Here is an 18,806-nt window from a genome sequence, read left to right as displayed (position 1 = left end):
CATTGGTACGTTCTCTGCATATTTTTTTCTAGCATACTCCCCAGTCCTGTCAGAACGATTTTTGTTCTAAGTTACTGGATAAAAATTTTCCCTAAGGATCAAAGGTGTAACATACACTTACACTACTTAAATCTATTAAGAGAAATTTACAGGATTTACTGACATTTGTTGTGATTACAGGGCCCTACCAGTGAAATCAAAGGTGCTGCCAACACATTCTATGCCACTATAAAATATTTTTCTGACTCTTTCAAAGCCGATGCTTGGACACACAGATTTTCCAGTCCCATTCTCAGAAATGCTCCCCTTCAATGAACAAAGGTAGAAAGGAAGGTAGCATCTCCTCATTATAAGACTGTTCATCAGAAGGTCTTTTGTTCTACCCAGGCTAAAGATAAGGTCACGCAACTTTTCCTTCAGCAAAGAAAAACCCTGCAAGATAATGGGCTAAAGGATATCTAAAGACCTACTAATCCATTGAATAGAGGACGTTGCATTGGAAGTTTCACAAGACCTTCACAAATACATTAAATGCACAGACAGAGAGGAATAAGCTTTCTCACAGAACACTGCAATTTAAATAATAGAAACACCATATAATCTTCTATCTCCTTCGTTAAATTTTCGATTATTTTTGATCCCAGATCAGAATCACGCAAACACTTAAGTTGATGTTAGAATTACCAATTTACAGGTTTCGCATTAATCCTGAATACCTAGTGAATTCCCACAACAAGACTGCAAATCTAGAAAAAAAATACTGCAATCTAGAATTCAAGTTCCGTAGAAGATTCATGCTTTTATTAATTACATGAAATTAAGCACTCATTAGCTCTACATCAAGTCTACAAAAGCGGTTATTTTGTGGTATTATTTTGTGCAACCCCAATTTCACAGACAGTCTTTTTAGACCTGGTAGACCTCTTCTATCCCTACTCTCAATGCTTACATTTCATCATCTGTACTCTACCCATCCTCTTCCCTACTCACCCTCTCGTAAATGATTACACAGAACACAAAATGATAATTCAAAACAATTCCTTCAGAAGAACTAAAGATCAGTATTCAAAGATTAGGGCAAAACAGATAGGTTGCACAATGATTTTCATCTACAAGATAACAGACCATCTGGTTCAAAATTCTCCAATCAATTTAAAGAAACTGATATTCTGAACATCTAGAGCAGATTAGAATGATCTCCAAGATAAGAACATGATTCAACATATGGTGGACAAATGTTTGGGTACAAACACATACACTGCAGGTAGAGTACATTTATGCAGCAAACAGAAGGTCCCACTCAAGCTTTTTAACAGCCTTATGTAGCTAGCACAAGCAACAAAAGCAAAGATTATGTGAAAACACAGGCTTCAGACTGTGCTGAGAATCAAAAACATGCTCTCAGATAACTCCACATACATACTCTGTCAAGTAACATAAACCAAAATAAGATAACTTTACACAAGGTAACCAATGCTATTTGCGCTAATAAAACTGTTTTGGTTGTTAATGCTAGGCCAGTGAAGACTATTCCCCTTCACTAGAAAATGTCATGGAATTTCTGGTTTTATGATCCATTTTCCAGACACAAGTCAAACCATTCTCATCTTTATGGGAAGCTGGCAGCAGAGGCTACTAAGCAGATTGTTAGCTGTATCTGACGAAGACAAGATTCACACACACATACAACACTGCTGCAGTGAGACACATTAAAGAGTGCATGAAAATGATCAAGGAAAACGACAAATTCAAAATAAGGCTGGCTCAACTAATTATTGAGGGACAGTGAGCATCATTACCCATACAGCTTTATAACTTTTTTTCCAACCTAAAGCTATAGGTTGTATCAGGTGACCATAACATCACCAGTTATCTCTCATGAAAACTGAAGTGGGTTGGGTTTTATCCTCCAGCTGATCAGCATTCTTAAAACAACTGGAATACTTCCATATACTACCAGTAATGTGTTCATAGTGATTTCAGTTAAACCACTTGGCTATGATTGTACATGAACAAATTATGGTATTTTTCTTCTCAAATTAGTAATTTGAAAGCATGCAAGTAGACTCCACAAGGCAAGTGACTAAATATTATCTTATATGATCAAAGATATCACAGTCTGGCTGGAAATTAAGTCATTATTTAACAAACACACAAAAATCGTATTCATAGGGAACTTTCAAATCAAATTCTAACCAGGGAATGAATGAGGCCATAATTCCTATCTTTTTCTTCACTTTCACACTCAAGTCTTCACCTCGAATTTTACATTAAGCATGTAATATTTTTAGCTTATTAATACTATTTGAAAATAAAAATATAAAATTTGCATCATAGGAGAACATCCTAAATTGCAAATACCTTTAATTTAACTTTACGGTAGTTAAAATTAATCCCAACTAAGTAATTAAGAAAGAAAGCTCAAAATTAAGGTGATTTTTCACTTACGTAGATATTCATTTAAAGGACTGCAGAACATACAAAGCATCAAACATAATTCAGAGATCGCAAGATCTACTCTTGGAACACGGGCAAATATAAAGATTGCGTTTTCTAGTCTGTTTTCTACATTTTGCTTTGGTAAGTATACATAAAAAACAGATAACATTTTAAAATTAATTTGCCATGATTTGAATTAATTTGATTTAACTTAGTGTATTGTACATAAAAGAAATTCAGAGGATAAGTTTGCATGGCAACATTCCTCACGAAGCAGCAGTGGAAATCTGTACGCTGTATAAAGCAAAGAGTACAAAAGACACAAAAGAAGAAAGTTCTGTGAAATGTGTTGTTATGCCCAGATGATTCTGTTACAGCCCTGAGTTTATTACCTCTTATATGTGACTTTCTTGACTCACTTAACTATCAATTGAGATAAACTCCAATTCTTCAGCAGCTGCAGTTTTCAGATGTTAAGAGCCTTACAAATTATGCAAGTTCTACATCAAATTCCATTTAAACAATTATTTATAGTCATTTTCATATGTAACAGGTAATGACTTCTGCATCAAGTAGATTAATTAATACTATATAACATACAAAGCTTTTTCTAACACCACTACATACATAGAACGTTTCAAATTTTTACTTTAGTTTCTTCTGCAACATAACTGAACATCAGATAGATGTCATCTCTTCTCTAAAATAATTTCTGCAATTAAATCAACCATTAAAAGAACTTGAAAATCCTTTCAAATGTCATTTATGATTTGCCACGCTGCTGCTATTCTCTTTATTTTCTAACCCGTTTTGTGAAACAAAAAATCCTTAAGAATACCACAGTATTACAGATTAACATAACAAGTATAAAAATTGCAGTAACAGCTCACTTGAGATTTTTATTACATTTATGTCTACATAAAATTGAAAAAAATCCTACATAAATGAGAAAGCAGCTGAAGGGCAAAATCAAACTGTTGCCTTTATTAGATGCAAGTCTAATGTCTTTCAGATAAAATATTTGTAGGTGCCAGTCAATCAAGATTTCACTGGAAAGCAAAGATGAGAGCATTCATGCACAAAAGGTATGTATGATAATTGTGATGTGCAGACAAGATAATGGAAAATATACTAACCTTCCTTTAATTTTAATGTATCTACTGCTGCCTTGACTTAGACAACCTGCCACATTTAATGTAATATTTTATTATTTTAATTATTATAGGAGCATTCAGTTGATTCAGTAAGCATTAGTCAGCAGTTAGCCTTCCTGCATAAACTACTTTTCTTCAGATGTTGCACTCCTATAGAAATATGACTGAAAAAAATTAATAAACATTAAGTATTGACTCGTTTATGTTATGTTGCATTAATATTTAACATTAAGTAAATTATAGCCATGTTGCTAACTTTTCATATTCACCTTCTTAACATACCCTTCTGTATACCTACCCTAAATTTACCCTACTGTAAAATTCAAACTGTATTTTAGCAGGCAGCTGTTGCAAAGTAGAAGATCAGAGAAGTCTTAAGCTCTGTAAGTATAATCAGAAATGGAAGTTTACAAATAAGTGAAAGTATGTTAAAATGAACATAAAGTTCATCATCTGTATGTTTAGAATTTCGTAGAACTTTCTTAGAAGAATATTCTTAGAAGAACTGCATCTTCCATACTGTAAGCTACTAGCTGGACCAAAAATACCATGAAAACACCCTATTCACTGAAAAGCAAGGTAGAAGTCAAACACTGAAAATTTAGGTAATTTCAAAGATGTTTGTCTGTAAAACTAACTCGCATACCTTACATTGCTTTTACAGTGAGCATGTAATTTTCCAACAGAAACAAATCCAGTTTCATCCACTGAATATAATAAATAACATCTGAAATTTTATCTTCACTGTTCAATATCCGATCCTATCTTTTAATTGCTACTCACTGTTCAAAACCTGATTCTGAAATAAAAATAATTAAGTTTTGATCATACTTATTATGATTCATCAAGGAAAGTAGACTTCTATTCATCACACACCTTTATAACTTGTAGCACTAATTATAAGCAGTAGTAGACAACTTCCATGCAGGTGTGCACTGAAAAAGGCTGATTTGACATGCTTGGGCAGCTTCACTAAATAAAGCTAAGGATGACTAATGATCAAGGAACTGCGTTCCTATTCCCAGCTGTGGAAAAAGGTGTATGTGTATTCCAATGCCAACGTTCCTTAGGCCTGACCCCTGCCTGTCTTGCATTACTGTAGTAGTTATAGCCCTAAGAACTGTTGCACTGGGTGAGCCTGAAGTCCTATTTAGCCTACTACCCAACTCTAATGAAGACATTCTGAGATTAAGACACTGCTCCCCCCCCACCATATATCCTATCAGCTCGTGACAAACAGAAGCTTTGGAAATTTCCATTTCTCCCCCATGCTTTGTCCTGTTCCTCTTACTGTATTGAGACACTACTAGAAGCAATAAGAGGTCTGAGCACTCTCACCATACAGTCTGCTAATATTATAGAAGTTTACAATATGCAACATAAATTCCCATGAAAATACATGTTTTCTTCTTTTTTTTTTTCACAGAATCACAGAATTTCTAGGTTGGAAGAGACCTCAAGATCATCGAGTCCAACCTCTGGCCTAACACTAACAGTCCCCACTAAACCATATCACTAAGCTCTACATCTAAACGTCTTTTAAAGACCTCCAGGGATGGTGACTCCACCACTTCCCTGGGCAGCCTGTTCCAATGCCTCACAACCCTTTCGGTAAAGAAGTTCTTCCTAATATCTAACCTAAAACACCCCTGGCGCAACTTAAGCCCATTCCCCCTCGTCCTGTCATCAGGCATGTGGGAGAACAGACCAACCCACACCTCGCTACAGCCTCCTTTAAGGTACCTGTAGAGAGCAATAAGGTTGCCCCTGAGCCTCCTTTTCTCCAGTTTTTTTTTGGTTTGGTTGGTTTTGTATTTAAAAAACATATAGCAAAGCATGCCTATCAAAAATAACTTACCTCTACAGATTTGGAAAGTAAGTCTAATATCCGTGGAAAAACAGGTTATGTCAAAGAAAAATCTGTGATCTTTTTTTTTTTTGTTTTTAAAGCCTGCACCAAACAGTGCCATCCTTCACTTTCAGTTAATTCTTAGAAAGAAGTAAACACGTGTTGCTGAAATTGCCTATTCTCCTTCACTCTTCCCCCACTCTTTATAAAAAAAAAAAAAAAAAAAAAAGGAATTTAAAAAAAAGAATAAAAAAGGTTTGGATAGAGTCATTATAAAACATTTAAATGTGAGTAGCTCATTTTAAAATGCTGCACAGCTATAACAGTCAATATGAAATTCTGTAATAAACATTACAGCAGCCAAAACATATCAAATGCAGATACTGAGATCATCTTCCCAGAAAATGTCAGAAGTAGACGTAGAGAATAGTTAAAATACAGCATCAAATCTTTGCTTCCCCTTTGTAATCTGCCAAGGTGTGTGTCAAAGAATTCCAAAGCCAGATGCAGCTCCTACATATCCTCTAGCAGATTTCTTTGCCAGCATAGTTCAGTCTCCCCCTGAATCCATGTAAATTTTTATTATTATTACTGGGTTTTAATCTTCTGAGACCCTTCAGAGTCTGCATACGTACTGGAAGATGCAATGAACACTCACCATTTAGTCACCTTTTCCATGCCAATCACCACAGGTCTTTATCATACCTGTTTCCATTTTATTCTTCTCCAGAATAAAAACTTTTAAATAACGTAACAGTCCTTTATATGAAGTTTTCACCACTGTCCCTCCGCTATCTCTCTCTGAACCTTCTCCATATCTCTATCCTTTTACTCCCAGCTCATTTCCTATAAATCTTACAAATATCTATTAACCTTAGCATAAGTCAATGTCTCTTGCCCTATCTATCACATGCATCAATTTGTTTATCAGTGAAAATAACAGCTTCAAGGTATGCATATGAAGAGTTCTGTGCTTTTAAAGTCATAGAGAAGGATGGAGAAAGTAGAAAAGTGGCAATTTTCTCAACTAAAAAAAAAAAAGGGGAAAAATTAGGAACAGTATAAGTAATTATCCAGATTGAAATCTATCTTTTTAATGTGTTTGTCATTTTTGTTTTTTATTTTATGAGTGTGAGCTCACATCTTCACTTTCACATCTCAGTGACACATTCATGTCAATTAGTGATCGCAGTGACTAGTTTAAACATCAAGCAAATATATGCACATAAACAGATACAAAAAGAAAATAACAAACATTTCCAGATGATGGCCCTGTGCCTTGGTTTCAGCTGAGGCAGAGGTAATTTGCTTCATGGTGGCCAGTAACCATGCTGTGTTTTATGAGAAATATAATGCCGATAACACACTGATGTTTTAGTTGCTGCAGAGCAGTGCTTGCACTAAGTCAAGGACTCCTCAGCTTCTCGCACTGCCCTGCTAGGGGTGCACAAGAAGCAGGGAGGGGACAGAACCAGGACAACTAACCCAAAGTGGCCAGAGGGACAGTCTGTACCATGTCATACCACACTGAACAGTAACACTGGGGGGTTGGCTGCAAGGGGCTGCTTGGAGACTGGCTGAGCATTGATCAGCAGGTGGTCAGCAATTGCACTGTGCATCACTTGTTTTATATATACAACAGTTTATTTATTTTTATTATTTTTCATTCTTTTTCTGTCCTCTTAAATTGTCTTTACCTCAGCCCACAAGTTTTTACCTTCTTCTGATTCTCTCCCCCTTCCCACTTGCTGGGAGTGAGCAAACAGCTGTGTGTCCAGTTAAACCCTGACTCTCAATATCCAGTTATCAGTTTTCAATGGTATTCCTTACATAATATCATTGATAGCAGGCTGTAAAACATGAGCTGTCTGACCAAGAAATATGCCTAATTATTTCTGTATTTATAAATAGGCACTCTAAATCTAGAAACAAAAGGAGAGCTGTAGCTTTATTTACAATAAGCTTATGTGCAAGAAGAATTTTCCTTTAAATTAGCCTCATCCTTAGATCTCATCCCCACAATAGTATCTTCTGCTCCTTCTCAAAAGATGCTCCTCACATCTCTAGAGGGCAAAAGCCAGTAAGTGCTTTGGCTAAAGTACCTTATTATGCCTGTTCACTGGCTGCTACCAAGTAAGATTTAGAGTTGGTACATTTTGTCTGACTCCTCTTTCCCAGAGGTACTAACCAGGTTTCCGTCCTCCACCCTGTCATTAACTTTCATAAACCTTCTGGACGCTCAACTATCTGACATTTCTTTGAATCAAATTTGGCTAAGATCAGCTACAAATTCAGAAGTTCTTTATGAAAAGCTATGACAAGGGAAAGAAAGCAAGGGCACAGAAAGAGGCAAAGATACTGGCAATGAAAATCTAATGAATAAAAAGGGCAAAATACCAAGTCTCATTTTCATAAACTTAGCCAACCTAAAAATGCCAGTACAAAATAAAGTACTAAGAAAAAGGCTTTGTTTCTTTAAAATTCCTCAGAGTACTAAAAAGTGTTCCTGGTTTGTAAACTTACTACTGACAGATAAAAGTCACACAATATTTAGAAGTAATAAAACACTACAAGTTAGTAGAGAAAAACGTTTGTCATTTTGCTGGAGGTTTGTCCTTCAAATATCCTACATACAGAAATACTGAAAATATTACCTTGAGCTAGTCTTTCAAGTCGCTTCCCATGTTCTGGAGGAATAGCATACCTAAAATTCAGATGAAGAAAATGTTTAAAGACATGATTACTAAACTAAAAATTATTTCACATACAGTAAGTACCCCCAAAACACAGAAAACAAGAAGATTAAAGAATGAAAAATTATGTAGGAAAAATATACTATTTTCTAAGAAAAAAAATAAAGATTAAGTTACTTCAGAGAAAATATTTTAGCATATTTATAGCTTTAATATCATAATACAGTTCATATTTAATACAAACTGTATATTGAACTGTATCACAGAATCACAGAATTTCTAGGTTGGAAGAGACCTCAAGATCATTGAGTCCAACCTCTACCCAACACTAACAGTCCCCACTAAACCATATCCCTAAGCTCTCCGTCTAAATGTCTTTTAAAGACTTCCAGGGATGGTGACTCCACCACTTCCCTGGGCAGCCTGTTCCAGTGTCCAACAACCCTTTCGGTAAAGAAAGTATATTGTATATTGAATTGTAGTTCAATAATTCAGTTCAGAAATTTTATATTCATTATTTAAAATCATGTATATTGACAATGTTTCATGATTGTAACAGGCCAGTTAAAAAGATACGTTTTCTAAATGAAACAAAACCACATAACAGAATAAACCTAATTCATACAGGTTTAGTCTCTGATTTTTACTGTGCTTCACAAGACACAAGAGTTCAACAGAAAAAATATGAGCGTTAGACATCACAATTTTGTCTTACTGCCAACGCTAAGGAGTAAGAGGTTACTTGTCTTTGTAAAACATTACAATTATTTTTTTAACTCTAACAAATACATGCTCTTTAAATTCAGAAACTGTACAGATTGGAAACACTCTGTTCTAACAATAAACTATTTTTAGAAGATTTCATAAGCTATTTGCAACAAATGAGTAAGAACATAAAACAAGAAGAATCTGAGAAAACACAAAAGCTTTACACATTTCACACATTTACTGCACTTAATAGATATACTACACGTATATCTGTGCATTACGCTTTATTTCTGACTTTAACAGCTTTCATTCCAGTTTAATGTTGCAACAACTTCAGATTGATTCTTCCTTATAAAAAAATACGGTTCAGAAAAGGAGAAAATGCATATTGAGCATAGTCCAAACCTGCATTTTCAAAGTGAACACACAGCTTTTTTCTTTTACTATATTGTGAACACCTATTTCATTGATCTTCCCTGTCAACTAAGAAGAAACAAGTGACTCAACAACCCCATATCTTAAGCTCTCCTTTGCACCTCCACACACACACTATTTTACACTATCTCAACTGAAACTGCTGCACGGAAGCAAGACTTTTCCAAAGTCAGTGCTTTAAATAGAACAAGTGTAACAAAGCCCATGCCTACTGACAACCCACTCCAAATGCTATTAAAGAAACTTTCAACTTGACTCTGCTCACTGCTTGCAGTTTTAATCAGAATTTCCTTGTCTTCACAGAATTGATTGTTTATCTCCATTTATACTTCCAACGTATTTATGTCTGTTCTCCACTGCTTAAAACACATGCACCAGTGTATACATAATAATCTAAAAGTACGTTTGTATCTTTCACACACCAGTGGAGACAAATAGCTATGCATAGCATTACATATTCTATTGTATGTCATTAAATACACAACTAAAACCAGAACAGATAGTGTTTATGTCTAAAAAATAATAAAAAAAAATCCAGAGACTTTTCTTTACTTCTTATGTCTCTAATTGGACTGTAATTATTCTTGTATATTGTTCTTCCAAAAGTACGATTTACTGCATTTTTGTGGTAATAGAGAGCTACATGTTTGTTTGTACCTGTAGATTTAAGTACTCATGAATAAAAAAGACAAAGCTTGACAACTGAGGTCTCAACAAGTCTCTTGAAATGATAAAACAGGGCATGTGATTTAACTGGACTACACCTATTTGTTTAATGAATCTAAAACTATCAATCAATAATTCATTAAGAAAGCAACCATGGACATACTAGAATGAGTCCAGAGGGCCACAAGAATGACCAAGGGGCTGGAGCACCTCTCCTATGAAGACAGACTGAGGGAGTTGGGGTTGTTCAGCCTGGAGAAGAGAAGGCTCCAGGGAAAGCGGCTTTCCAGTACCTACAGGAAAGGTGGGGAGTGACTCTTGATCAAAAACTGTAGCAACAGGACTAAGACGAGTTGTTTAAAACTAGAAGAAGGTAGACTTAGATAAGATATTCAGAAGAAATTCTTTACTCTGAGGGTGGTAAGGCACTGGCACAGGCTGCCCAGAGAAGCTGTGGGTGCCCCATCCCTGGAGGTGCTCAAGGCCAGGCTGGATGGGGCTTTGGGCAGCCTGGTCTGGTGCGAGGTGTCCCTGCCCATGGCAGGAGGGTTGGAACTAAGTGATCCTTAAGGTCCCTTCCAACCCAAATCATTCTGTGATTCAACACAAGCTACTGATTTTTAACACTGTCTTTTTTGGGGTAACATGGTAGCATCTACTCCTTGATCCTTCATTTCTTCCCACTGTTGCTACTTTCCCTCTTCTCACAGTTAGAGGATGAGGAAAAGGAGATTGCCTTCATAGTATCATTGGAAGCCTCAGTTTCACTCTCCAGGCATGCTTGAGTAATGACTTTCCTTGGTTCCAAATACCATTTATTAGAAAACTGAGACTTATTAAACATATGAACCTGCCTTGGATATCAGTCAAAGTATGGTGACATAAATCTAACTGGATGCTTCATCTGCTGCACAGAACATTGAACAAAATACTCCCAAGCTCTGCCTCAGATCATTGTCAGTGAAAGAAACATCCCTCTCAGCATCCTTAGCCAGGTCATGTAACACCTTCAACACACTCTCTCATATTGGAGAACACTCCATCACTTTCAATACAGAGGTAAGAACCACTGTCAAGCTGAACTGAAACACGTTCTACAGCATCTCACCGGGTTAAGTGTTGCAGACTTACACTGCAGCTTCAAATCAGCTCTTAATAATGGCATTTCACTTTTCCATCATACCCTCCTCTCTCCGAAGAGCACTGAGTACTTAGGGGAAAGAAATACACGTGGAGAAGGAGAGGCTGAAAAAGTACAGAAACTCTCACAGAAAACACCATGCACTCTTCCCGTTACTGATCTCTTCTCTACACCTGCGGCGTTAAAAGCTTTCAGAAAAATATTTTCCCTCCTCTTGTGCACAGCCTCTACTTAGCTACATTTCCAAACAGCCAATAATGTTTGTCTGACTCCTCATATCTTAAGGTCAAGTCCTGTCCTCTTCAGAAGTACATGTAATGGATTTTAAATGCTTTATCACTATGAGGCAAAGAGAAACTTTTTGGATACCAAGCAAAGAAGCAGATAAATGGAAAGAAATAACGTTATTTCTGTTAGTGCTAACTAAACTTTAATCTTATTAGCTCAGGAGGACATATTTGTTAAAAATTTTGAAGAGACAGATTAAAGTTGAGGAGTCACTGTTTGTTGCTTGTTCAGAAAAGGTCTCAAATACATACTAATTCAGCAATTAAAGGGTATTGCCAACAAGATAACTAACAATTATTAAATCTAAGTCAACAATTTGTATTTCTGAAACATATACGCAGGACACTAATATAATTTCTATTATGTTTTCAAGACTAAATGCTTATACAGAATTTCTTAGTGTACTTTAAAGCTAGTAACTTTTTTTTTTTTTTTTTTTTTAATAAAAACTCAATCTTATGGAAGATTAATCCACTGTTTATATATGAACAGTGGCAATGTAAGCTCCCTGTCCTATATACCTCAGATCCCCAGGGTAGACAATAACAGGCAATAGCCTAGTACCCATGATCACTCAGTCCTATCTTTAACTTGGGAAATACGGTTGTTAAGATAGTTGACTGTGATATGAACAAACAATGTTCTGCAAGCAGGGCTGAAAATAGCAATGCACAGTAATAACTTTGGTTAATATTTGCTTTATACTCAGATGCAAAATGTAAAAAACCTTTAAGGAACTGTTTCCTTCACATCTTCTGTTAGGTAAGAGTGAATTTATTTTTTCTCTCCCTGTAGTAATGGAGAGCTACTTCATTACAGTAAAACACAACAGTTTCACCCTGCATGTCAAAGAAAAAGAAAATCAGTGCAGGGAAAAAATATGGATTTTACTCAAGTTCAGTTTTATTAACAATGTATGGATGTTGCACAGAGACACATCCATATAATGATGTAAAATAAAGAAGTGCTTCCTTTTATTTTCTTCTACGTCAGAAATGAAATCTTTAGCATAACTCACTTGGAAGATAAGAATGACAAGCATGTGGATCACTTGTGAAATGGATTAACTCAAAGGAAAACACAGATGAAAATTACATACTTCAGAAGAAATAACTAATAGACATTTCAGAAAACACAAGACAAACTAGTATCTCCACAGCATTATTCACTTTTTCAAATTGCCATTTGACAGACTGTAGCAAAAACATCAGACAACAGAAAATAATTATACTACATAACAAGCACTTATTGGAAACACAAACTCATTTAAATGAATGGACTACAAATATTTTTAAATAATGCTAGAGCATGATTTACTGTACATTATATACTGTGCATTACCTATCAATAATTTCATGGTTTTTTTTTCATTACTTTCATGTTCTTTTTGCTCTCCTGGTCAAAGTATAACCATTTGTTTCTCCTGATAATGAGCTTAGGTCAGAATAAGAAAAAAAAAAAAAAAGAAACCTGCTCAGAGCTCTTGGTTATCTAAAAAGGAAATTAAAATGGCTACATTTCTGTACTGATATTAAAATGAGACTGAAAAAAAATGCCAGAACAAATTTTGATCAGAAATGTCACTATATTAGTGCAACTCCAGGGTTTAAAAAAAAAATAAAAAAAAAAATAAAAAAAATAAAAACAGAAAACAGAAAACACAGGAAACAACATTCTATACAATTTGAGATTGCCTATCTGTAATAATGCTGCTGTGCCAGTTTGTAACATTAATATATGAAAATAACATTTCTGAAACATATGCATCATCCTGATGCCTTGTAAAAGAGTACTAATATCTCCACAATATACACAGCAGTCTGAAACAGGTTCACTGGTTTGGAGGGAGAAATATGTATTAATACCCTTTTTTTTTTTTTTTTTTTTGCTCTCCCCCCAGTTGATGGCTTAAAAAAAATACAATAAATTCAAATTCACAGGAAGTCTTGATTCCCTGGTCTTAGCACTTACATTTTTACCTAGTGACCAGCTAATGGAAATCAAAGAAACTTTCTAGCAGAACACATTAGAATCCAAGATTCCTTATTCACCTACATCACCAGTGATGACTTAGGAAAACTTAAGGAAGATATTTTCAAATCCTCATTCCTGCAGTTCTTAGAGGATTAAACCACAAAATTTCTAATATTCCCCCCCTCTTTTTAGACTTGCCTACTGGCTAGACTGGTCTATTTCCCACTCAACTTGTTCACCATGTGTACTGTTACGAAGCACCTAGTTCCACCCACTCACAGTACGCAGAGCCTAAGCACTGAATTCATAGTTCTGAGCAGACAAGAAGTTAAGCGTGGTATCACAGCTCATTACTTCAGGACTCCTTGCTAAGTCAGCACCAGGTTTTCATAGAACAGACACCCTATTCAGCTGCAGTTTCTTCTCAATTTATAATAACAAACACACTATTTAAGCAATCCTAGTACTTGATTCATGTTTTTTTTTCCTCGGAATCAACCATGTAGCGTGGTAGATGAGGTGCTGCTACACCAAGGCAGCACGTCGTCATAAAATTGGGCAAATTGATCAACTGTAACTTGTGTAAATTCAGGAAAAAAAGACAAGAGAATTGTCCCATTTGAAGCTACCTAGCATTCTTACAAAGATGGGATTGAAACAAAACACTTCCAGCTCAAAGCTACTAAGTCCTTCAACAGTAATGTAACAAATATTTACACATTTTTAAGACCAATATCTCTATATGATCAGGGAAGAAATAATTGTCTGTTTTGTTATTCAACTCTCTGAAAAGTTTTCTTGGACTCTGAGAAAAGTCTTCAAGCAGCCAGAAAACATGCTACAGAGCAATCTGAATTTCTGTAACACCACAGTAGTTGTAAATCACCTAAACTATGTTAATAAAATTAAATAAATGCAATTATATGCAATTAAAATGTCATTACATTACGAATGTTGATTGTTAATATTCTATCGTAAATCATTATTACTTTCTAAATATTAATTGAATCTAAGCAATTATTTAGCATTCCAGTTTCCCTGTTACATTCAGTTAAAAATGCCTTGTTTTTAAGACAGTAATATGAGAATATTTATTCAAAAAAATGAAGTGTAATGTTACACTACACTTCATTCATGTTACACATAACTGCACTTCCTGAAGCAAAATTTAACATATTATATTAAAAAACATCCTGCATAATCTACTATTGTAGCTAAAAACAAATACAGTGATGCTATCTTCTGTCTGCATAAGAATTAAACCTTTCAGTTTTTCCTTCATTTCCTGTATACACTCAATGTATATACATATCCAAGATACATAACCATCTAATCCTTCTTTAATTAAGCAAAATAGCATGGCTACATTGGTTATGACCAATATACACTTAAGTTGCATTTAAAAATAAAAAAAATCAGAAGCCAACATGCAGTTTTAAGCTGTATTGCTGCAGAACTTCAAGTTTTCAGTCTGACACGCACGAACTATTAAAACCTTAAGCATTCTGCATCCATCAACATATACTCTGTTTCTAGAAGAAGCTTCTATCTCCAGCTTTATTCCACCATGAAAATCCTGGCTTAAGGATATGTTCAAGACATAAATTAAAATTTAAGTCCTCACCCGGGGAAACTGTGTTAGAAAGAGGAAAAAGGACAGTTTGTCTTTATTGGCTGCAAAGAATGCCAAAACTCACAAATACCTGTACTTGTTCTATGAATTGCACAGCTGGCACTGTATGACAAGCAAGGATATTCTGGTACAATGAGTCACACATTTTTAATTTAGCCTGTTTTCACAGAAAGTGAATTTTACTTTCATACATCAAAAAGCAGTGGAGCTAAATGGTACTATAGACAAGAACACAAAGATCTCTGAAATATAAGTTGTTTCTATTTTTTCCAAGGAACCCTTATCATTCTCAAGATAGAAAAGTAAGGTTGTAATAGCCTCTTAGAACAATGGCTACAAGATGACAAGCCCCTAGTTTCAAAGAACAGAAAATAAGGCCTATATTTGTCATAAAAAAAATAAAAATATATTGGGTTAGCTAGCAAAACATTTCCTGTGAGTCCGTACTGCATGGATCAGCACAAAATTCTATAAACTGTCAGTCATACACTGACTTCCACACTTGACTTGTATCCCTCTGATGTCCACGACAGAAGGAAGAAAAAAAAGACATTGAATAAAATTTTATTTGCCCACAATAGTGATAAGGTGAAACAGCCTGTGAAGTTAAACCAAAACAGATGCTTTTTTGCACTGCAAACCATTTAAAGTTATTAATAATTTAACAACCTCAACATTTTCATAAAGCTAAAAGAAATTCAAAGCTATGTATGAATATAAAAATAAGTAAGACCTCTCACTAGACCTCTCTTTTCCCCTTATACTGTTCCATTTCAAGGCCTATAGATTTCATTAAGTCCTTTCTTCTCCAATTATTTTCTGTCCTTGACACCTTTTTGCAAGCAAAAAGTAATTTGTAAAGCAAGCATATGAGTTGCAAAACTATATACGTACATAGACACGAAAACAACCATAATCGTGATTTTACAAAGTTATCTGACATATTTTCTTGTTTCAGATGAGGCAGTCAATGGAGTAATCAGTATGAATAACATAAACCTATAAACTTGCATACCTCTTGGTGGTGAAAGTGCACAGAGAATACGAAGAAATGAAGTTTTATCTACACCTAACTATTGGAGAAAGCTCCAAATCCATAGACATCACCAAAGTCAGATTTAGCTACTGCCTGCACATTCTCATCTGGGCTTTCAGGTGGAACTGGGTCTCTTCTCACAATTCGGAGAAAACACACTACTTACCACGCTTCATAAGAAAATATTTGTCGGTTCTCCATAAGACCACCGCGGCTGTCTTGAAGAACTACATGTATAACTAGTAAAGTTAAAACCATGTGTTACTACCATACATGCCAGGGTATTTGGTTTCACTAAGGAAGCACTTGTCGACTCAGCTTAGATTTTAAAAGAACATTGAAGATCTTTGCTGTCTGTATCCTAACCTACAACTCCTCCTCCATGTTTCTGAAGTAAAATATCATGTTAACACGTCATATTTTGCTGATGCAGCATTAGCATAAACTATTGTGCCATTCCTCCAGTAAACCCCCCAACAGCCATACCACAATAAATAAATCTTTAACTGATTAAATTTAAAGTTTTCACTCGACTTTTTTTTTTTGGTGCTACACTTTGTAATAATACGAGCCAATTTGGTTCAGAAAAGGAAGTTAGTATCTACTACTATTTCTTCAGAAGTATAAACGAGTATCTGTAAACTAGAAAAGCAGTTACCATATTTTCAACTCACACCTTATTCAAAATAGTGGAAGACAGCAAAGTTTTCTTAGTTCCTAATGAGTTTAAATACTTTAAGATGTAACAAAAGGTCCTGACTACTTGGAATTTTACAATGTGCAGTAAGGTTTTCTGTAAATAGTACTTTTATAGTTCTGAAGAACCTAAAACAATTTTTTATGCAATCATACTGATTTAGTAAAAGTTGTCTTTTCATCTTAGAACATATTGGAATTACCCATCTTTTCATCCATTTTTAACACAGCTCTAATTCTTCTGGCTGGGAAGACTTAGTATGCCCAAATCTATCAAAATAGCAATTTCCAACAAAAATATATCTATAATTAAACAACGCAAAACACAGACGCGCATTACTCCAATATGCGTTGTTTACCTACTCTGTCTAAACACAAGAGACCCACTGTACAAGAAAAGCAGATAAAGATGCAGAAGTGGCCTAAGAACCAGCAGCTGACCAGTTTACCACCTTCTGTACTATGATCAGAATGGCAATATTTTCTAATTTACAGTTTAAATAAGTAGTATTTTTTTTAACGATATGAAAGCAACAAATAACATCATAAGGAAATACCAGCTACAAAATTTTCCATCTAGTTTGGATGATTAGAAACTGACAGAATCCAGTTGAGCAGAGTGCATCTTCTGTGTATCTTTCTAATGACTTTATGTTCTTTGTACAGGTATTTTGAGCAGAGAAAAAAAAAACTTACTATCTGTAGGAAGACATTTCTCTTGCATGCTTTAATATATATGTGTACCATTATCTACATGTGCAGTATCTGACTGATGGAGAGATAACAAAGCAAAAGGCTGTTCAATTAAAAATCTATTATGATGTGGAAAGGATAGCATAAGCTTCCAATACAGAAAGTAACTTCAATGCTGAATCTCCTCTGCTACCGGACCCATGTAACAGCAGAGAATGCAACCCTGATGCAAAAAAAAAAAGCAATTAAATGCATGTTTAATAGAAAAACCTGTAAGTATTCCCAAAGGACAAGTCATGTGTCTACGTAAACTGAACCACAGAAACTGATTTCAAAGAGGCCTTACAAGAGTTCTCTCAAATAGTCTTGGAGTTGCCAACTCTAATTAAGCTTCTCAAATTGAATCATTACAATATTTTTCTGTTGAACTGAAATAAGCCCTATATACTTACTAGCCTTTTCCTTTAAAATACAATATATTACTGCGATGTTCTTTATATCACAGACCTCACGTATTTCATTGCTTTTTCAGCTGAGAATGTTATTTTGGCTTTTGAGTAAAGCTCATCACTGCAAAGCAACTGCACCCCAACTGTTTGGTTTACTCAGCTGAACAAATAGACAAATGATACTTAATAAAAATTTGAACTTGCCATGACTTTGGCTCCCCAAAATGTAGATAATTAATACTGTAGAGATCCATGTCTTCGGTGTGCCATGCGAATGTTGTTTTCCACATGCCAAAATACAGATATGGGGTATTCACACCCTCAATAGAAATTCCACATTCTTCTCCTACAACATCCAATATTGTATTAAGGTGGGCAATATTCCATTCCTCAATACCCTGAAAAAGATAAATAACAAATGTATTAATAAATAAAATAATGCAATTTTATATAATAGTCTTACTCAAAAGACACATGCCTGATCTAGTCCTTCAAAAGATTGTAGATTAACATGAATTTGTAGGCACTTCAACAGACAGATGAAATTTTCACACAAAAAAATTCTTGACTTTAGTAGAATTTAGATCAGGTATCAAATCAGATGTTCGAAGCAGACAACAGGGAGGTACGTATCAGCTTAATACTAAATACGTCAAATAAAATGGATCAAAATACCACACAGAACAGAAATAATAGCCATAAACAAGGATCTTTGGTAAGTAGATAGCTAGATGTCACTAAGTTTCACTGCGCATGTCTATGCTTCTTGCTTCTTACAAAAATAATACTAAATATTATTTAAAATATTTTTATAATGTCATCTTGAAAATGGAGAAAAGGAGGCTCAGGGGCAACCTTATTGCTCTCTACAGGTACCTTAAAGGAGGCTGTAGCAAGGTGGGGGTTGGTCTGTTCTCCCACGTGCCCGGTGACAGGACGAGGGGGAATGGGC

General features: G+C 35.1%; 1 protein-coding gene across 5 annotated transcripts in view; it reads right to left on the bottom strand.

The window, feature by feature from the left end:
• Positions 1 to 18,806, bottom strand: part of KDM4C (lysine demethylase 4C) — a 286,545-nt gene that overhangs the window by 236,849 nt on the left and 30,890 nt on the right. For all 5 annotated transcript variants that reach the window (XR_014619288.1, XM_084304804.1, XM_084304806.1 and 2 more), the window contains exons 5-6: positions 18,059 to 18,252; positions 8,097 to 8,146 (exon numbers count right to left, since the gene is read on the bottom strand). Coding sequence is in view for 4 of the 5 variants with exons in the window: in XM_084304804.1 (XP_084160930.1) it covers positions 8,097 to 8,146; positions 18,059 to 18,252 (244 nt within the window). In the remaining variant the exon portion in view is untranslated. The remainder of the gene's footprint in view (positions 1 to 8,096; positions 8,147 to 18,058; positions 18,253 to 18,806) is intronic.

The sequence above is a fragment of the Netta rufina genome (genome assembly GCF_964035555.1).
Source record: "Netta rufina genome assembly, chromosome: Z".
Classification (NCBI taxonomy): Eukaryota; Metazoa; Chordata; class Aves; order Anseriformes; family Anatidae; genus Netta; species Netta rufina.
Note: the sequence above shows the minus strand (reverse complement) of the source record. Positions and strands in the feature narration are given on the sequence as shown.